Below are 19097 nucleotides of genomic sequence, written 5' to 3'. Positions count from 1 at the left end.
GAGTAAGTAGAGCAGAGATTGGCAAGCGGGGAGGCCCGGTCCCTGAATCTCAGAAGAAAAGGTTGAGTGGAGTAGAGGTGGAAGCTGCCCCTAGTTCCTTCTCCATCATTCCATCTGTGTCTCTACACTGTCCACTGCCCTGTCTCATGTCTGTATCCTTGTTTAAGGTTTGCTGTAAACCAGAATAATTCAGTACAGAGCCTGGACAGGACACCTTCTGCATGGTGGCCGTTCACTCTCTAGTCAGCCTGAAGAAATGCTTTCGGCTTCTACTTTGAGTGCAGGCACCTGGGGCCTTTCTGTGGGGCTCACTGGTGAAAAACACAATAAACTCAAAGTGACCCAAACTCATTTGTCTCATGGTGGCTGTAGGAGAAATGATTTTATGACTGATAGTATCAATCTTGGGGAATGTTCAGGGCGAGGTCCTCAGAATGAGGCAGGAACACTTCCCACCCAGTGAACAGAGCTCCCAGTCTGAGACATTGAATATGTGGTGCCGTGTCACTCACTGGCTCTTATCTAAATCTAAACAAGTAATGACTTCCCTGAAATGCCTATAATTCAGTGGGTCTTTGTTTCTTCTCCTTTCTGGCTGTTGTACTCTGTTACTCTGCCTGTAAGTGGAGCTTTGCTCAGACATGGGCCTTGCCAATATTAGGGGGTGGGTCCGGGTGGTACTTTCTGATCTCCAAGAGAATTCCTTAGTAGGTAATTGACATTAGGCCTTATAATCATTTTTCAGAAGCTAAGAAATTCAAGCAGTTTGAAGGCAAAATGAAGAAAGGGGTCATTATGTCCCCCCGGAGTAAGGAGTTGCTTCCCGGACATGGTGCCTGTGTTAAGCCTGGTTTGTTCTATTCAGGGAATCATAAAAAGCACAAACAAGACAGACCAATATTGCCCTAAGTCAATACTCCACAATGTTCTTTCACTGGTTAGTCACTTAAACACAGACCAAGCTTTTGGCTTTGAAATAGAAGGTGTGGCTGCTGCAATAGGCTTAATTTACAGGGAGTATTTCAGAGACGAGGAGTCAGCCCAGACACAAAATAAACAGATGGCACTTTTTTTTCCCCTCTCAGCTTCAGCAGTTCAAATGCAGGATGACTTAGGAATCCTTATCACCTTCAGCAAAGCAAGAAGGGGAGAAAAAAATGATGCAATTCACTCTTCCCCACTCCCTGCTGAAAATGCCATTATTTTCACGGATAGGAGGAAAACGGCAGCGAAGACCAGGGGCAGGTTTGTCACTGCCACGCGGCACGTCCCATGTGACCCCCTCCCTGGCCGGAGCCACCATTCTGTGCTGTGGTCGTCCTGTCGTCCTGATCACCACAGCCTCACGACAGCCAGAGGTCCTCAGATCGGCCCCCTAAGGAGGGGCCACCCATAAAAGCCCATGCTGTTCTATCAGTGTATTAAATAATTCCTTGTCTTAGGAACTCTTGTATTTCACCTTTCTTCCAACAAACAAAGAAGCAAACTGAAAACCTACCACACTGCAAAAAAATACTAATTTCCCACAGTGGTAGGCCCAAGTAGGTGAACAGATGTGACGCCGTGGCGAGCTGCTCTAGGAAGAAGTGGTTTGCACAGACATGCTGGCTCGGTGACTAAGCCTTGCCTTAAGATCTCTGCTGACATTTAGAGACTTTATAAGCCCAGTCTGCTCTGAAAACCAGCATCATGTCCCCACTTCCCACCTCTAAATCCTTTCTGTGAAGTGAAAATTCATTCCAAAGCAAATATCCATCAGGCTTGTACACCTGCCGAGGACCGGAAACCGTTGTGGGGTAAATCGTGGTGTGCAAACTGGACTTGGTTCCTTCCCTCGTGGTGCTCCCAGTCCAGAGGGAAGACCTGGACATTCAGAGCCATACAGACACACGTATGTGTGCGTGTCCAGGGGGTTCCTTCTCAGATTCGGGTGCGTGAACAAAGGCTTCTCTGAGGAAGTGACGTGGAAAGTGAGATTTAAGGGGAAGTGAGGCCCTAACTGGGCAGTGGGGATGTTGGCAGGGAGGGCATAGGCATCCCACGTGGAGGGAATTCCACAGCTGAAGGATCCGAGACCCTGAAGCAGGAAGAAACCTTCTAGGAGCTGAGGGCCCAGAGGTGAGGCTGGAGAGGTGGAGACAGCTCAGCTGGGACTTCGTAGGCCAGGTTAACGACTGTGGGCCTATTCTGAGGGTAACGGAAGGTGGAGAGACCCGGACTTGTACATCTGTTCGGGGCTGCCATTTGCTCAGTGAGGGAACACAAGCACGAACACATTTGGGCATCATGAGCTCAAAATCTTGGAAATCCTAGAATCATTTTTCTGTTGTTACTCTAATCTATATTTTATTCAAACGCCTCTATTTTCTACTCCTGGGATGTATTTTCTTTTCGGCTTTACAACTTTATCAGTTTCTCTGATCTGGACAAAAATGTGATTTGGGTTCCTGAAATGAGTGTTTTACTATGAGTGCATTTAGGCATTTGGTGTATTTTATTCCTGAGCAGGTAACCTGCTTTCTTGCCAGACGGTCAAATGCCCTTCACGAGGCATTCCGTCTGACCTTTGTGTTTCTGTCTCAGGAGCCGGCTTGCTGGCAGTGATACCTGGCATTGCAAAATCCTTTCTTAAGCCTTTGTTTAATGCCAGAGATCTCAAATGCTTTCAGATTCTGGAGAGGTGCCAGGCTGCACTCTCGGATTAGGAGATGATGGAAGGACTCCCACATCTATAAGCCTAATATAAGCTGTCATTTCAAGTGAATCAATCATTTATACTGTTGGAAGGAGTCCAGGGATGTTTGGGGATCCTTTTTTAGCCTATAAAATTCTGAGCTGTTGGACTTTATAACAATAGTTTAATAACTGCATTGTTATTTGTGCCACTTTGAGGTGAACCTGTAAGAAATTCAGCCTTTTGCTGACACGCAGGGTCATAGCTCAGGCTGGTTTACTTGTAGCATTTTCTTGTTTTCTCTCATGTCAAAGACTTTAGTGGGAAATGTGGGGCTTGTCCACACTTAGAATGATAGTCAGTTGAAATGCTGTAAAGCAATATGGGCAGGTGGGAGGAGGAATGAACACCAAGGTAAGTCCATAGTGTCCTGCCTGTATTATTCAAGTCCTACTTGAAACATAAATGTGAATACTTTTACTGTGATGTGCAAGATAACTGGAACTGTGGACAGTCTCGTGTGCCTGTTTTGAGGTTCTCAAGGCTCTTTGCTCTGCCTCTTCCTGTGACAGTCTAGGACTAGGCTCTGAGGGTAGGTGTGTCCAGATGGTGAGCTGAGTATCACCCAGAACAAGAAAAATCTTTTGAAAGATTTGGCAGTGGTGAACTCCAGGGATTCTGAGCCTTCCTGTTTGTGGAGCCAGCCCGGGTTCCTCATCTCGGACGGCTTTGAGAACTCCCTGTTGCTCCCAGCCAGACCCAGGCTGCGGATGTATTCACACGGGCCCAGTTCTGGTGACACAAAGGGCATGCACTGCCAGCCGTAACACTGAGTAACGCCAGGAGGTGCCTTTTAGAACAGACAATGTGGGTGAGCTCCGCAGAGAGGGACTATCTCTGGCTTGACATTGAAATTACTGAATTATTTAAATGAGTGTCAGTTGGGTGGAGTAGGCTTACTGCCTTCTGCAGGGCACTTACGAGTTCTATTTTACACTTGACTGTGCAAACAACTTCATAGCAGATATAGTGCTTCCTGTCCGTCCTGCTGAAGTAGTGACAGAAGGCGACTATCCATTCCTTGGTGCTCCCTGATGGGTAGCGCATGTATACCACAGTCTGAGAGACTGGAGGCCGCAGGCCCTGACCTGTGGCCCTAAAAGGAGTTTGGGATCATGCTTGTCTCTGTCTCCTCAAGCCTGCCCCAAATAAAATACCAAAGGTCCACATGTTGTTACAGTTATTCCTAAATCTTGGCAACACTAAACCAGTGGGTCATGGGCATTTGGGAGCCTGCTGGGTTCCTTAGAATTGTGGATATTAAGTTCTGAAAAAACTGCTACCTTACTTTTAATCTTTGTTGAATTAGTAATCCTAGCTAAGAAAATCCCTTTGGCATTTCTTCTACGAATCCCCTCTGTCAGATGAAATTGCCCAAGTGGCCTGGAACTACTGTGCATATGGAAGTGGGTGTGTACCGTGGGTGCAGGCATGTGCACAGGTGTGGGGTTTGTGGGTACAGGTGCATGCACAGTTGTGGGGTGTGGGTGCGGATGCAGGAGTGTGCACAGGTACAGGGTGAGTTGGTGCAGGCACGTGCATGGGTGCAGGCATGTGCACAGGTACAGGGTGCATGGATGCGGGCGTGTGCGTGGGTACAGTTGTGTGCACAGGTGTGGGGTGCATGCAGTTGTTCTTGGTCTTATGAATTTAGGGTCTTCATTTGTATTTGGGTATGTATAAAAATTAGATTCATGCAAGGCTCTGCTACTTAGTTTCATGGAGTATGTAAATTTAGAAGACTAAGCATTAGAGTCAAAATGGGGAACAATGTGAAGGTTTGGTACTTGCCCATTAGCTAACCGCCTGACTGGCTTGTGGCTCCCCACATCAGAGATCGATTTAGTTATCACATGTCATTAACAGCCACCTTTCTTCCCTTTTTTTCTTGGTCTGGATTGTGGAGGGGAGGCTATGAAACCCCTAGTCTGTGACCTCTTAAAAAAATTACCATCTTAGATGTAGTCAAACCCTGGTCATCTGTAGACAACTGGAAGAGGGATATAAAGATTCAAGGAGAGTGTTTAATGAATGAATGAATCTCTTTGGCTTAGTTTTTGACCCCACGGGCTAAGATGTGATGATAGATCTCTACCCCATTAGGCACTGCATAGAGGGGTATAGTGAGTTGAGTTTGACCAAAGGTAGTATTTACTTGAGGCTGCTCAATTCTAGCAAAACTCTAGGTTACAGACCAAACATCTACCACACTGTCTCCACATTAAAAGCTACAGACCTTGCAAGGCAGTCCATAGCTTGTGTCTGCAGACCTAGAGTTCAGTTTGAGCTAGAACTTTAAAAGCATAGTTCACTCTGAGAGCACAAATTATTATTGTTATCTAACTTTTTTAAAACTTGACTTTTTTTATTAGAAGCAAAACGTGGCATTAATTCTTCAGTGCACTGGACCATCCATTTCTATGGGGTCAGTGATGAGTGAGCTCTCTGTGGTCAGGAGTTTCTTACTTCTTGTTCTAGTGGGCAACATGCTGAGTAATTTCTGTTCCTCAACCCATGGTCATTCCATGAACAGCTACTCTCCTGTATTATTTTCATGTTACTCCTTCATCCCAACACCAATGCCTCATCTCCAACCCAGTGCCGACAGACTTGACCTCTTAAATGTGCTGTGGATGTATCCTTAGATATATATGATACTTTAAAATAAATGTTTGTGATACAAATCTACATAAATTGCATTATTTACAGGCTTTAAATATAGTCCTTTTAATTTTCTGCTGCAGATCACAAACAGATCAGTAGGACACCATAAACTCTCTCCCTTACCCCGCCCATGTGTTTCCCTCCAAAGAGTCATCACCTGTTGGGCAACAAAAGTGCCAACTCTCAGCCCAGCTTCGTGCCATTCAAGAGTGGCAAGCCAGTCTAGACTTCCTAGAAATACTATCTTTCAGCTCACTTTTGGCAAGTGTAAACTTTTTTGCTGGATTATGTCAACAGATATATACATTTCTCATCCTCATAGAACTAGAGTGGTGCTGGCATTTCTTTAGGCAGGGAAAATAAAGACTGTCTCTTGGCTCATTAAAATTTTTGCTCATTAAAGATGTCGGAGGGCTTTTGATTCTCTGGGGTGAGACTTGGTGACATACATACACTGTCAGTGGCTATTTTGGGTTCCCTGCTTTCAGGCCTGTCTTTGCTCTTGGATGAGCCCCTTGTGGCTTTCAAAAGAACTAGCAAGTCACTTATAAATAGAAGGCTTGTGTCTGTGTGTCTGCATGCTCTTACTCTGTGGGACGCGTCACCCACTTTGCAGTGGGCAGTGAACTATTTTTCACTTCTTTGAAGAGGGAAGAAGAAAGATTAAGAATGCTTTTTCTCTTTTTGAGATAACCCACATCTCTACACATGCCCACACAAATCTGCGTAAATGAACTTGACATTTTCAAAGACCTTACCTTACAGTCTCCTTGTGAAAGCACAGCCAGTGACCTGTTGTTTCAAGAAAGAAGCAGTTATCTCATGGACTTGTTACAGAAGGTTCAAGGATCAGAAGGTGGCCTGTCTGCGCAATAGACCTTCAGAGGGAGCTCTGAGAGCTGAATTTCCTTATATGAACAGTGCCTCTTGGGAAAGTGGCCTTAGCCAACTGACCAGTGGCCTCCAGGACTTGGCTGTTTACATTCTGTCTTCACTTTCCTTCCCCACTAGTGGAAACTGTTGGGACCAGCAAGTCTGAACTAATCATTGTAACAAGGGAGGGGAAGAGAATGATTTGAAAAGTGAAATTGTGAATGAGTGTCTCCAGAAGGAAACCATGAGAATGTCTGATTAGGTTCCTGCACTGATGATATATTTCTGACTCTTTCCATTACCTCAGAGCCCACAGGTGTGGGCTTCTCCCCTGCTCCCACTTGTTACCTTATTGTTCAAACATCGTTCTACTCCCTTGATTTCCTTATGCCCTCATCTTCAATAACCAGGGCCAAATTTCTTCCTGCCCATTGAAAATGTGTAAGCAGCTGTGAATTCCCACTGCAATCAATGTAAAAACTGCAGTGTTACTACTACTGAAAAATTAGTCTAAGCATCTAGCTGAAAATATCGGTAATATGGATTTGTAATTATGGACTGTACATTCTGGAAAACTCTTATTATACTGCCATGTTTCTGAAGCAGACAGATAATGGCAGGATCAGCATTCCTTACATCACTAGTTGATGGAGATTTGTATGGAGCTAGCAGGAACTAGTAGGTAGTAACAGCCGCCACATATTTGGGGTCCTTTTCTTTTTTTACATAAAATAAAGGTGATGAGTGTTATGGTCTGGTAAAGCATCTTATTTTGAAGCAAGACATGGGATCTGAGAGCCCATCAGGCCACAGATAACATGAAAAGTACAGTGGGAGAAGTCCATTTTCAGAAGCCTGTGGACATGATCTGCAAGAGCACACAGCTCATATAGATGCGTTTGCATACTGAGGGGTGATTATTATTTGGTGGTTGTCCAAGTGAGAGAGACAGGATAACAGACTGTGAATGTCAGGGCCGATGGTGGTGCTTAGCCTGACTTTCTGTTTGGTTAATGTGCTTGTAATGGTCTTGGGGAAACTGTATTATTCCCCCAGTGGGGGTTAACACCATGCAGTGATGTTTCCCCCTTCCTGTCTCCTTTGCAGATGAGAAGCCCAAGGTAAACCCCAAACTTTACATGTGTGTGTGTGAAGGCCTGTCCTGTGGGAACGAGGACCACTGTGAAGGCCAGCAGTGCTTTTCCTCGCTGAGCATAAACGATGGCTTCCACGTCTACCAGAAGGGCTGCTTCCAGGTGTACGAGCAGGGCAAGATGACCTGTAAGACCCCGCCCTCCCCTGGCCAAGCTGTGGAGTGCTGCCAGGGAGACTGGTGTAACAGGAACATCACGGCCCAGCTGCCCACCAAAGGTTCCCATGGACTTTCTATTTCTAGATCAAGCCTTTTTGTTCCTTTTGTCCTGATGCCGTGTGGGTTAAAGATATAAGAAGCTACAGGCCTTTCCTCCTACTCTTTGAAACAGAGGCAATGGGTGGCAAGCAGGTAGCTAGCTCTAGGTAAGGGAAAGAAAGACACAGATTTTCAGAATCTAAAAGGAAGGTGGATATTTTTGGGAAAGCAAGCAAGGTGATGTCCACCTTGGGGAACAGTGTGGCTGGCCAGACCTCTCTTAGCAGTCATGAGCAGGTGAATAGCTCCTGATACCCGTTTCTACTGAGGACCCGTGATGTCATAATTTCTGAAACACTTCTTAGTAAATACGCATCTCTATGTTTAGTGTGTAGGGAAGAAACGGAAAATAAGACTCCAGTGACTGAGTTAAATACTTTTGCTTCTTTACAAGGAAGCAGACAAAGAAAGGCTCACTAACCTTTTCTCCCATGTTTGATTCCCAGTGATCTGTCGCTGACACTTCAAACTGGGGTCCATGTCACATAAAGCTTGTTGTTTATGTGGAATCTTCCCTGTATCATATTCAGTATGGATTCAGTATCCGTTTGGAAATCGGGCCTCCTCTGAAGTCATTTCCTCATAAAATGAGCCCTCGAGTGTGATCTCAAAGTCCCTACAAATATTAGTGTACCTTAGTCTTTGAGACTCACTCCAAGCCAAATTTACTCTCTGAATATATAGTGATTTTTTAACAGGCCCAGTTATTTAATTGTGCATTTGCAGATGAAATAACAAACCAGAGAGTAGAGTGGGAAAGGCTACTTGGACCATCCGCTGCCAGAAATGTCAGCCAGCAAGGAAGAGAAAAAAAAAAACTCACACAAGATCATGTCATCACAATTTTTGTTAGGATGATGACCTTAAAGAAAAGGTTATATTCTGATAAGCAAATAAGTTTGAATAATAAAAGAAGATTTTTAAAAGAGATCAAAGTATTTTAGTTGTTAAAACTAAAAGGATACTTGATGGAATAAACTTTGTGAGTTAAACTTTTAATAAGAACGGATGGATATGAAGAAACACCTGCATTCACACGAAAATTATATGTATGCCAAAGTTCCTGATCTGAAGAACACTATGCTAGACTCTGAGTTGAAATATAAATGTGTTTTTTTTAACTTAAGGACTTTCTAATTTAATTAGGGAGGCACAATATTTATATAATGTTGTATATAATTAGTTTTATACTTTATCGTACAAATGACATGTACCATGGAGTATTGTGTGCCAAGTCATTGATTCATTTCGATTTGGGAAGTTAATGGAAATGTATAAAGGAAGTCAGGCTTGAGACGGGATGGTTGAGGTGGGTAGGGACCTGGGAGAGAGTAAGGCATATGTGGGGAAGGACAGGGCTTGGTGGTGACATAATGTCACAAAGGGCCTGAAATTCAGCTATGATTACTGTTTTTGGGCCTTCTGGTTATGGACTTTTGCTATCCAACTATGAAATTTTGACTTAACTCACTAGGCACAAGTAGAAAATCTCTGTGAATATTTGCTTCTTTGTGAATATTTTCTTGAGTGGTACGTGAGTGTTTGAGTGCACAGATGTTTGAATGGATAATGTAATACTTAATGTCTGTATAAGGGAGTGAGTCAGTGAGTGAATGATTTGAGTGAGTGAATGAAGTTGAACAAGTAAGAACAGATGAATGAACTGGTTCCCAGGCTGAGATCATGAGGTAAAAAGATCACTGATAATTGAGCAATGAGACATCTAAGGTACCTCAAAGAGAGAGTCAGTAGATTGGGCAATTTGCTTTTAACCTGGGTAGCACTTTCCCGCTCAAAGAGTGTAGCGTGATGTTTGTAAGGGCTTGTTGATGAAACACTCTTACAGATCAAATCCAAGTTAATAAGAAAAGTACCAAGGATTTGTATATTACTTTATATTTTAAAAGCACTTTCGTATACATATACTAATACAGTTGATTCCCAGTGGAATTTTTTCAAGCTCCAGTTGTGACTAAATGTCGTAATGGTTTAAAATGACCAGCCACTGGCTAAGTGTTAGGAAGTATTTTAATTTTAACACTCTGTGGCTTAGGAGGCTCGGTGGTCAGGATCAGGCAGGAGGTACTTGTTAGGTACTGGTTATGAGTAATAAGTAAACAGTGATCCTTAGAGCCATTGCCCTTTTTGCCCCCATCTCCAGGGAAGTCCTTTCCTGCAACACAGAATTTCCATTTGGAGGTCGGCCTCATTATTCTGTCCGTGGTGTTCGTGATATGCCTTCTAGCTTGCTTGTTGGGAGTGGCTCTCCGGAAATTCAGAAGGCGCAACCAAGAACGCCTCAATCCCAGAGATGTGGAATACGGCACCATCGAAGGGCTCATCACCACCAATGTTGGAGACAGCACTTTAGCAGTGAGTTTGTGACCCCAGGGAAACCCAAGCATAGCAGAAATGGCTGAAGATGCTGTCTTATTTCAGGCATGAAATGCTAACCAGTAACTGTTGGCTGGACAATGTGCACACATACCCCTGGTCACTTAAGCCCTCAGCAATCATGTGCAGGCACCTATATGAGACATTTACATTCAACGAGGGAGGGGATTTATTTTAGTAGATCCTTGGTAGTTATTTTTCATTTGGGATTAAGAGAAAAGAGACGGAGAATGGTTGCCTATACCTTTTGGGAGTGCTTGGATTTTTGGTACTCAGTTACTCTATTTTTAGCAATAAAAGTAGTTCCAAAAAAAAGTACCTTTTGCTTAATATTAAAAGTCACTTTCCCCAGTAATTTAAGACTTTAAAACTTGACATCCAAAAAAAGCAGTTATTAAAATTGTGGTGCTCCTGTGCTGCCCCCTTGTGGAGCATAGTCACTCGCTTAAACCGGTGCTGGCCAGTAGAAATATGTGTGCCACATAGGTAATTGAAAATTTTCTATTAGCTACCTTTTAAAAAGTTAAAAAAAAAAAAAAAGCACAGGTTCTATTAACTTTAACAATATATTTAACTTAATGTAATTATTATCATTTAAACATATAGTCATAAATAATTATTAGTGAGATAGTTTACATTCTTTTTATTTGAACTAAGTTTTCAAAGTCTGGTGTTTTACACTTAAGCATATACCAGTGCAGACAAGCTGCATTTCACTTGCTCAGCACGGGGCTTGTAGCTACCCTAATGGACAGACAGGACAGGGTTAGAAACCACTGTATTTACATGTTTTAAAGTTACTCTTTTGCACTTTTTAAAATGATTAATGACATTAAAAAGTGTCTTCCTTTTTTTGCTTTTTGGAACTGTCAGTGTTAATTTTAAAGAAACTTTAAACTTTCAGTGAGAAAAGGGAATCACTTGCTATAAATAGGTTGCCATAAGGTGCAAAAGAGAATAGTAATAACGCTATGAAGAGATACCATGCTGAATCTGATGCATACTCTGAAAAACGGCAAAGATTAGTGAGTGTTGGAGGTGTTAATGACACGCCACTACCAAATCGAGACTCTCCTTGTCATACTATGATGAATTGAAAGACGATCAAGCTAATAACTTTCTAATGTGATCCAATCTTATTTAACACTGTGACTGTATGTTACCTGAAATCATCTTGTGTTAAGTTTTGTTCTGCTAGGCAACGAGCTTAAAGCATCTGGAAGTTCTGCAATTAGGCCTGCCTTGCAACTTCCTTTTTGCTGGAGGAGACTTGTCCTTGCCAGTATTTGTAGCTCAGGTGCTACAAATTGTTCATGTTGTTCAAACACTTGGCGATGGCTGATACAGGCTGGGAAATGTCCCAAGCTACTGCTTTCCCCATCTCTGCGCCATGAGTCAAGGTTACTTTTTTGTGTGGAGAAGGGGGAAAGCACTTTGCTTCAGCTTCCTTTGACCTCCTTGTTTGAATTGTGGTGGAGCAAAACTGGGAAAAGAGGAGATAAGGACATTCCATTTCAAAAAGTAGAAGAAATACAGTTTTTCTTGCGACATTACTCAGAAGTTTATTTCAAATTTCAAGGGGAAAATTAAATGAGTTTATTGAGTTAGTAGTAAGATGGTACCAGGCAGAATCCTGACAAAGCTTAACAAAGAAAGGCTCTAAAGTAGATGAGTCAGAACTTTGTTCTCCAGAACTGCTACCAGAGCTAATCACAATGGGCAATGACGGGAATATCTTGTGTGATTGCTTACATCATTTTGAAAGAGGAACGGGAGTATATGCTAAAGTAGTCTTCTCAACTCAACCACATTAGGTGACAGTATATCACGTAATAACAGTAGAGAGCCCTGTTTAAAACAAACTGTCATTGTTGGTCTACATACTTGCTTTTTTAAGTGATCATTTATATGACTCAAAAAAAGCATGCCTTACTAAGCATCTCCCCTATGTTGAAAAAGAAGGCTTAGGATCCAGGAGCTGAAATACATATTGTTAGTCTTCAGTTGATATTCCCCCTACCTCCCTTAGGTCTGTGAAGGAGGTTTAGAACCAGGATTATGCATTAAGAAAACACAACAAACACATTAGTTTAATCTTCAGAATTATTCTCTCAAAAAACATGGAATAAATAAAGAGAAAAAGAGTAGCAAAAGAGATGGTTAGTGAGATGTGAAACTGTGCTTCATCTACATTCAATTTCTTGTTGATAATCTGTTTTGTGGTTTTTAAGGATTCTGCATTTTTGCCTTTGGATGATCAGATTTTGATAATTTTGATGATCAATGGTACTTCCCAGTGGTGCTCAGAGTAAATAAAAGAAGATGAAATTCAGACAAATCAATACATTACTTTAACAGGCTAGTTAAACTGTTTGGGAAAAGATGAGCTTTGGGGAACGTTAGCTCAACATTACTGCAGCCTTCCCATCAGCACGGGACAGTATGTTTATTACAGATAATCCATTCCAGACACAAAATGACTTCTGCCTCTTGGCTTGTGCTGAGAGTAGGAAGGAAAAATTTATGAACCAGCTAATTGGGGATATTTTTTCACAATATGTTCATTTTTAGAAGTCAATTAGCATAGTTTTATGTTTTTAATGAAAGTCTTAGCTTTTCTTTAATTTGTGGGCAATTCACATTAAGAAATGACATGTAGGTATTATTTTTGTGGCCCTTTTTTCCCTCACCTATCTAAAAGGTAACCTCTACCAGGTAACCCCTCTTTCTTGAGTGTAGCAGTTTGATGGCCATATGGCTATTGGAGTCTTTCCAATACAAACGATCTTAAGAGTCATTTGTTCCTTATTAGAATTCCTTAGTTGGCAGGTCAACTAACATGGATCCTTTTAGAGAGGCTTATGAGAAGAGCAGAATATGGTCACTTATGCCCAGCTCTTAGCCTTGAAGATCCTTCCCCTGTTTTTCCACTGCTCCCCTTGTGCTCAGCCCTGCTTCTGGGACTTCTTATTTTATGTTCGACTTTGTCCACTCAGCTTCTTTCTTTATATATTTTATTCTAAAACTCTGAGTACAGGAAAGGACGACTTATTTCTCTCAGGAAAACCTATCACATATTAGGGAAAGGGCCAGTTTCCAGTTTTCTAAGAAATAAAAGGACTCCACTTCTTTAGTGGGACTTTCCATACACGTGAACGGGCCACATGTCTAGGATCCCTGCCCCCATGAGAGTTGCAGCATGCATGCTCATACTCTAAAGCCGTTGCTGTTCCTCAATGGTGTCTTTTCCCTGTCTTGAACCACAGGACTTACTGGACCATTCGTGCACATCGGGAAGTGGCTCTGGTCTTCCGTTTCTGGTACAGAGGACAGTGGCTCGTCAGATCACACTGCTGGAGTGTGTCGGTAATTCCATTTCCCTTCCTTTGCAAGTTACATGCAACATTAGCTGTGGGTCTACAAGCAGGCTGGAACTTGGCAGATCTGCTTCTTGTTGACTGTTGCTTGTTAAACATGTTAAACATCCGGGGAGGGTGTGGCTACTTTTCTCTGCTTGGAGGAGACTATGTTGAAGCCCCTGAACTTGCTGAAGTTCTTGTCCAAGGACTCTGTCTCTGGTTAGTATAAAGAATGCATAGTGAAAAGCTTTTAGCTGCAAGTTGACCCTTTGGGATGATAGGAATGCCTGAAAAGTGAATTAATCTGGCTTCTTCTGACTATAGGCGTTGAGTAATCTGAGGTAAGTAGGCATTTGGACAATAAATTTGCTTATCCCTCTTGCTTGTCTCCTGCCTTTAAAAATAATGAGATCACTTTACCAAAGCTTTCTTTATAACTGCTTTGTATAAACAAGAGCTATGTGCATTTCTTTATGGCCTCTCACATTTTCCCAAATAGGAAGATATATATGTATCAATGTAATCAAAGTGTGTATGTAATTTGTGTTCCTTTTTTCAGCTTTAAGCTCACACATATTTCTGTGTAGTTGTACACATCACAAATACTTGAAAAGATTATGTAATAATAGTTTATTGAATGATAATTTAACTTTGAGAATACTACTTGAAAAAGTTTCTGCACACATTGCTTCTTTCTTTTCAGTGTTGAGACTGAATTCCCAGGAATTGCAGTGCCTGGGTTAGAATTTGTGACTTTTTAATGGCTTGTTTTATGTATTGTTGATTGCCTTCTAGGAATATGGTACAAAATGCCAAAATGTGTTTTTGGTTTTTTTTTAAGTCCTGGTTTTTATTGGTTTTACTTTCACTTGATGGGTATTTGCAAGTCATGTGATAGTATTTATTAATTTCTCCTATAGATGGCAGGCAGGCCACAGGAGCAGCAATGGGTGGCAGTGTCCCCATACTCTGTTCCTAGTTCTCCAGGTTTCTCTGGGCCTGGCTCTGCAGCTCCTGCCGTCCCATCTTTTGCTTTTGGAAGGTGGCTGGCCATCATAAGCTGCCTTTGCCACTTGGCTGCCTTCTAACTTTTCTTGTTCTTTTCATAGAAAGCACTACACCCCAACCTAGTGGTGGGAGGGGGGTAGGCAGAGGTAGTAAGAGCAGCGACTGCCACCTTCAGGCGTACAGACGGCCAGCAGGAGCCTATTGCCATTGCTTTCTCTTAGTCCGCAGCTGCTGTGACCATTTTGAACCCCACTTCACATGTCTCCTCCAAGTGAACTGTGATTAGAGAAAAGAAAGATGGTGAAGGCCCAGATGGGCTCATTGCATACAACCCTTATGCCAGCTAACATCCTATTTGCTTACAGAGAAGGGTATCTGGTAGTGGTGAGAGGGCAGCGAATGGGCATTTACCTGTCTCACTTACACCTGCCCTTCTGTCCCATGGCCATCGTTACTCACAGAGCAGTAGATTTCAAGACCAGTCCTCAGAGATTGATTGCCCCAGGGTCCAAAGGGCAAAAGAATATTGCACTTTTAAAAATAAACGTTTCTGGTTGTATACTCTTTAGCAATTTTAGAAATAGTATAAATTCAGTTATGTTGCATTTTGTTGGTTTAGTGCTAAAGACTAATAAAAGCAATGCCTTTTTCAGTAGCTTGCAGCTAGTGTTCATATGGTACAGCCTTGAATAAAAATGTATGTGATGAATGGCTTGGATAGTACGTTACCATTTTTGGTTCAGAAGCATGGGAAGTTGGACTAGATCAGTCCTCACCAGATGGTGATCAGTGAACCCCAAATTTCAGTTACCTTAGGGAGCCCCTTTTGAGGCTCCATGGTTAGGACTTTTGGACAGTTCTGCTTCTGTTTTTAGGGACTTTTGCATAAGGCTGCATTTGCAAAAATCACTTGACAACTTAAAAGCATTTGAAAACCACTGAAGTAGGTTTCTATTTTAATTCTGTCTACTTACAGTGACACCCATCTCTGTATTCTTTAAAAAAGGATTTAAGGCAACTTTATAGTGATGTCTATAATTCTCTGGGACATTTTTCGCTCCTTCCTAATGAAAATATGAGGGGAAAAGGCAAATAAAGATACAGAATAGAACCAAAGGCAGGAAAAGCTTAGCATATGGCTTTGTAGCAGCTGATTTTGTAGTAAGGCCCTAGTCTTGAACTAAAGATGCTGAGCAATTGCTATGACCTCATTAAAGTTATCCCTGCACTAAATACTATTTTTGTGACCTGACAGTGACCCCCAGTAAGCACTTACAGGCCACATATAACATCCTTTGGGGTTAATCATTGATATTTAACAGGAACATCATTTATTGTAAGGGAATCTAGAATGAGCTGTTTTGATGCTGTTTCAGGACCTAGTCACCTGAACAGACGTGCTCCTTCTCTCCATGTTTGGGTTCTCCGTGGCTTTGTTGTTCAGCAAAGAGCTGTATTCCTATCTATGCAGGTGGTCCTGCAGCTGCTTGTTACAAGCCACAATGCCCAGCAGCCACTTGCCTCTGTAGGAAGCTCTGCTGCCTGCAGGTTTATCTCCTGCTGCGTAGTTATCAAGGTGCAGCTCAAGTCTTTAGCCTTAATTACACCCCATGTCCATCCCCATAGTCTCCTGGTAATTACCTCCTCCTCCCAACCCCCCTGATCTGAGTACCTATAATTAAGAAGAAGAATGGAAGAGGGATTTGTAGTTGACAGACTGACATTTGTGTTGCTGCTGGGGTGGGGGTGGGGGGTGAGGAGCAGGCACCCCACAGATCAGATCACCACTAGAGTCGGCCTGTTTTTGAAAGTGTCTTCTCCAAGGGGCGTTCTCCATGTAGACCACTTGGCGCTATCACACCAGCTAACGAGCAAGTACCCATGCCGCGTAGAAATCAGAACTGTTCTGGGATTATGTGTTGAAGACCTCACAAATCCTCTATTGAAAGAGATCCTCCTCTAAGAAATCCCTTAGGATCTCCAGCGGCAATGCTTGTTGATCTCCTACACAGCACTGTTTTTTGTTTGTGTTTGGGGTTATATATATATTTTTAATTCTCCCAAACATACCTTCAGATTTAATAGGCACCTTTGTAAAAAGTATAAATGCATATGTAAATATCCAAATCTGGACTCCCCCAAAATGTCTTTGTTGATCCTGTGTGAAGGGAAGGAATCAAGTGAGCCATTCAGTGTAGCCACATGCACTTTTTCTTGACTTTCAGCACCACGTTGAAATCTGATCATCTGTACCATTTTCTAAGTTTTACCTTCTTGTGCTTTTGAAAACCATACGTGGCTCATACCTTTTCATAGAGAAATTTAAATGGGAGCTTTGTAATTAGCAGCTAATTGTACAATGCAGACAGTAAGGGTGTTTAATTTGATCTTGCAATAGGGTACTTAGGAGGGGCAGGTTCCACCTTATTTTTGTATTTCTTTCCAGGCGAAAGGTTGTAGGTACAGCCCCAAACTGAGTTCTCCTGAGTAAACACGAAGGGTTTAGAGTTGCAGGCATGAGGTTTATTGGCTCCCTCTTTTGTCCCACTCTCCATGTCACCTGTGTGTGTCTTTCTGCAGGGAAAGGCAGGTATGGTGAGGTGTGGAGGGGCAGCTGGCAAGGGGAAAATGTTGCCGTGAAGATTTTCTCATCCCGGGATGAGAAGTCGTGGTTCAGGGAAACAGAATTGTACAACACTGTGATGCTGAGGCATGAAAATATCTTAGGTAAGTACAAGGATGACCCCTTCATTAATTTTATCTAGAAAGAAGTAATTGTCTGCCTTAGTCCCCTGTGATTTGGTGTCTGCATTTGCAGGTCTCTCCTGAAAACCCATTGAGGGATCATTGGCATTTATGTACTGTTCAGTTTTCTTTTTAACACTCATCTCAAATTTAAATTTGCAAAGAAGCTGAGTTTGAAGATTCTCTGCAGGATGAAAAGGAAATCATTATTGCTAATTCTTATCCTGCCGGTCAATATTTAAACAACAAGAATTTGCCCCATATTGTTCACTTTCAGGCTTCCTCCGGTGTTCTACCTACTCCACCCTCTTTGAATATTTATTACTTGAATCGAACTAAGAAAGATCTTTGGACGATTTCCTAGAGATTCACAGCTCCCAGGGACACCATAATTAAATGCACTTTCCTTCAAACGAGGCATCATTTCTAAAGCCCAGATTTACAGAGGGATTTAGCATACATTTTAATTTGAAAACTGAAGCTTAGAAACATTTGTGACATATGGGAAGAGCCCATTGAAATACTGGTATGTAAGTATAAAGGGTGAGAATATTCCTTGTGCCCGTTGACTTGTTGACTTGGATGTTTTTGGCAAGTTTCTCTAAATGTGTTTATACGTGTATGATGAATGCTCCCCAAGTGCTTCTTTAATAGTGGATATAAAGTTTATATAGAATTTGACTCTGCAAAGGATGGTGTCAGCCACTTCATGGCAACTGGATTCCATTTGGCTCGTAGGAAGGCCATTGCTGGAATTTATTTCTATTCCCATATGGGCAATTGAGTATTAAACCTGACTCAAGTTGTCTGCATGTAATGGGTTCGCAGTGGTCCAAAGCTTCGCTAGAACGATACGCGGTGTGTTTCATCTCAGCATTGTCTCGATGTCTGTGTGATTTTCCGCTCCTCCCTTACCCCGGGGGCCCTAGCCATCACCTAATCCTCCTCATTTTTACTGTTGCTGTCCGTTTCCTTTTCCCAGTCTGTCCTGCTATACCATGTGCTCTTCCACTGGGGTGCCCAGGCCTGGTTCCTGGGGAGTCACCAGTGAGAGGCTCATAGGGACACTGATTACCTCACTTAAAATTTGGGGTTTTAGTTCTTGAGGAAGGCTGACTTTGGCTGTTAAATGAGGCGTTTGCCCTGATCACTTTCTCTCCCTGCTGTGGACACATCTGGTGGCTGTGCCCGAATTCCACCCCGTAGGTACCTGGGCAAACTCTTGTTTAACCTTCGCTAGCAGTACAGTGCTTCGACTCAAAATGCAAAAATCCCATAAAATACTCTAGCATTTTGAAGCAAACATAGCTGTATCATTGACATTTGAGAGAGAGAGTTAAAGAAACAGTCCTGCTGATTTCAGTTATTTTTCCTGACGGTCTAGAGCATAGTGAATGGGACAGACAGAATCCTTCTCTAAGACCAAGGGGCTTTAGGGAGGGTAAGTGAATAAACATTTATTTGTTATGTATGTCTGTATATATGTACTTATGTATTTATTTAATCAGAAGCTGCTCTCCCTTGGGCAAAGAAATCAGTAGAGGCTACCTAAATATATAACAGTAATTCTTTTTGAGTGATATTTTATAGTTTGGGATATTAATATTTGAGAAGTCATTAAAGGTTAATATCATTTGATTTAAAATGATAAAGCAGAAACCTTTTCCTTAGTAAAAATAACGAATGTCTCAATACATATTTCGGTTCATATTATGGAGGCTAAGGGTTCCAAGAGAAACAGCTGCAGGCAGACGAAGACAGACCAGAGTGTAGGGAGGCAGTGGGAGGGGAAGATGGGCTGTGGGAACCAGCTCAGAGGGACCAGGAGGGAGAAAGAGGGCAGGGGGCAAGGTGCGGAAATGGTACTCAGTTCGCTGTACAGATGCCCCATGGGTACAAATGTCAACTT

The 19097-nt window shown here is 42.4% G+C and overlaps 1 protein-coding gene across 5 annotated transcripts in view; it reads left to right on the top strand.

The window, feature by feature from the left end:
• Positions 1-19097, top strand: part of ACVR1 (activin A receptor type 1) — an 87664-nt gene that overhangs the window by 37202 nt on the left and 31365 nt on the right. For 4 of the 5 annotated variants that reach the window (XM_036996030.2, XM_073241492.1, XM_073241491.1 and 1 more), the window contains 4 exons: positions 7379-7642; positions 9844-10055; positions 13343-13442; positions 17024-17170. In XM_036996030.2, coding sequence (XP_036851925.1) covers positions 7379-7642; positions 9844-10055; positions 13343-13442; positions 17024-17170 — 723 coding nt within the window. Of the gene's footprint in view, positions 1-7378; positions 7643-9843; positions 10056-13342; positions 13443-13577; positions 13777-17023; positions 17171-19097 lie in introns of those variants that run through there. The other variant, XM_073241493.1, reaches the window with a different exon arrangement.

Source organism: Manis javanica, chromosome 7, assembly GCF_040802235.1.
Source record: "Manis javanica isolate MJ-LG chromosome 7, MJ_LKY, whole genome shotgun sequence".
Taxonomy (NCBI): domain Eukaryota; kingdom Metazoa; phylum Chordata; class Mammalia; order Pholidota; family Manidae; genus Manis; species Manis javanica.
This window is presented reverse-complemented; position numbering and strand designations above follow the sequence as displayed.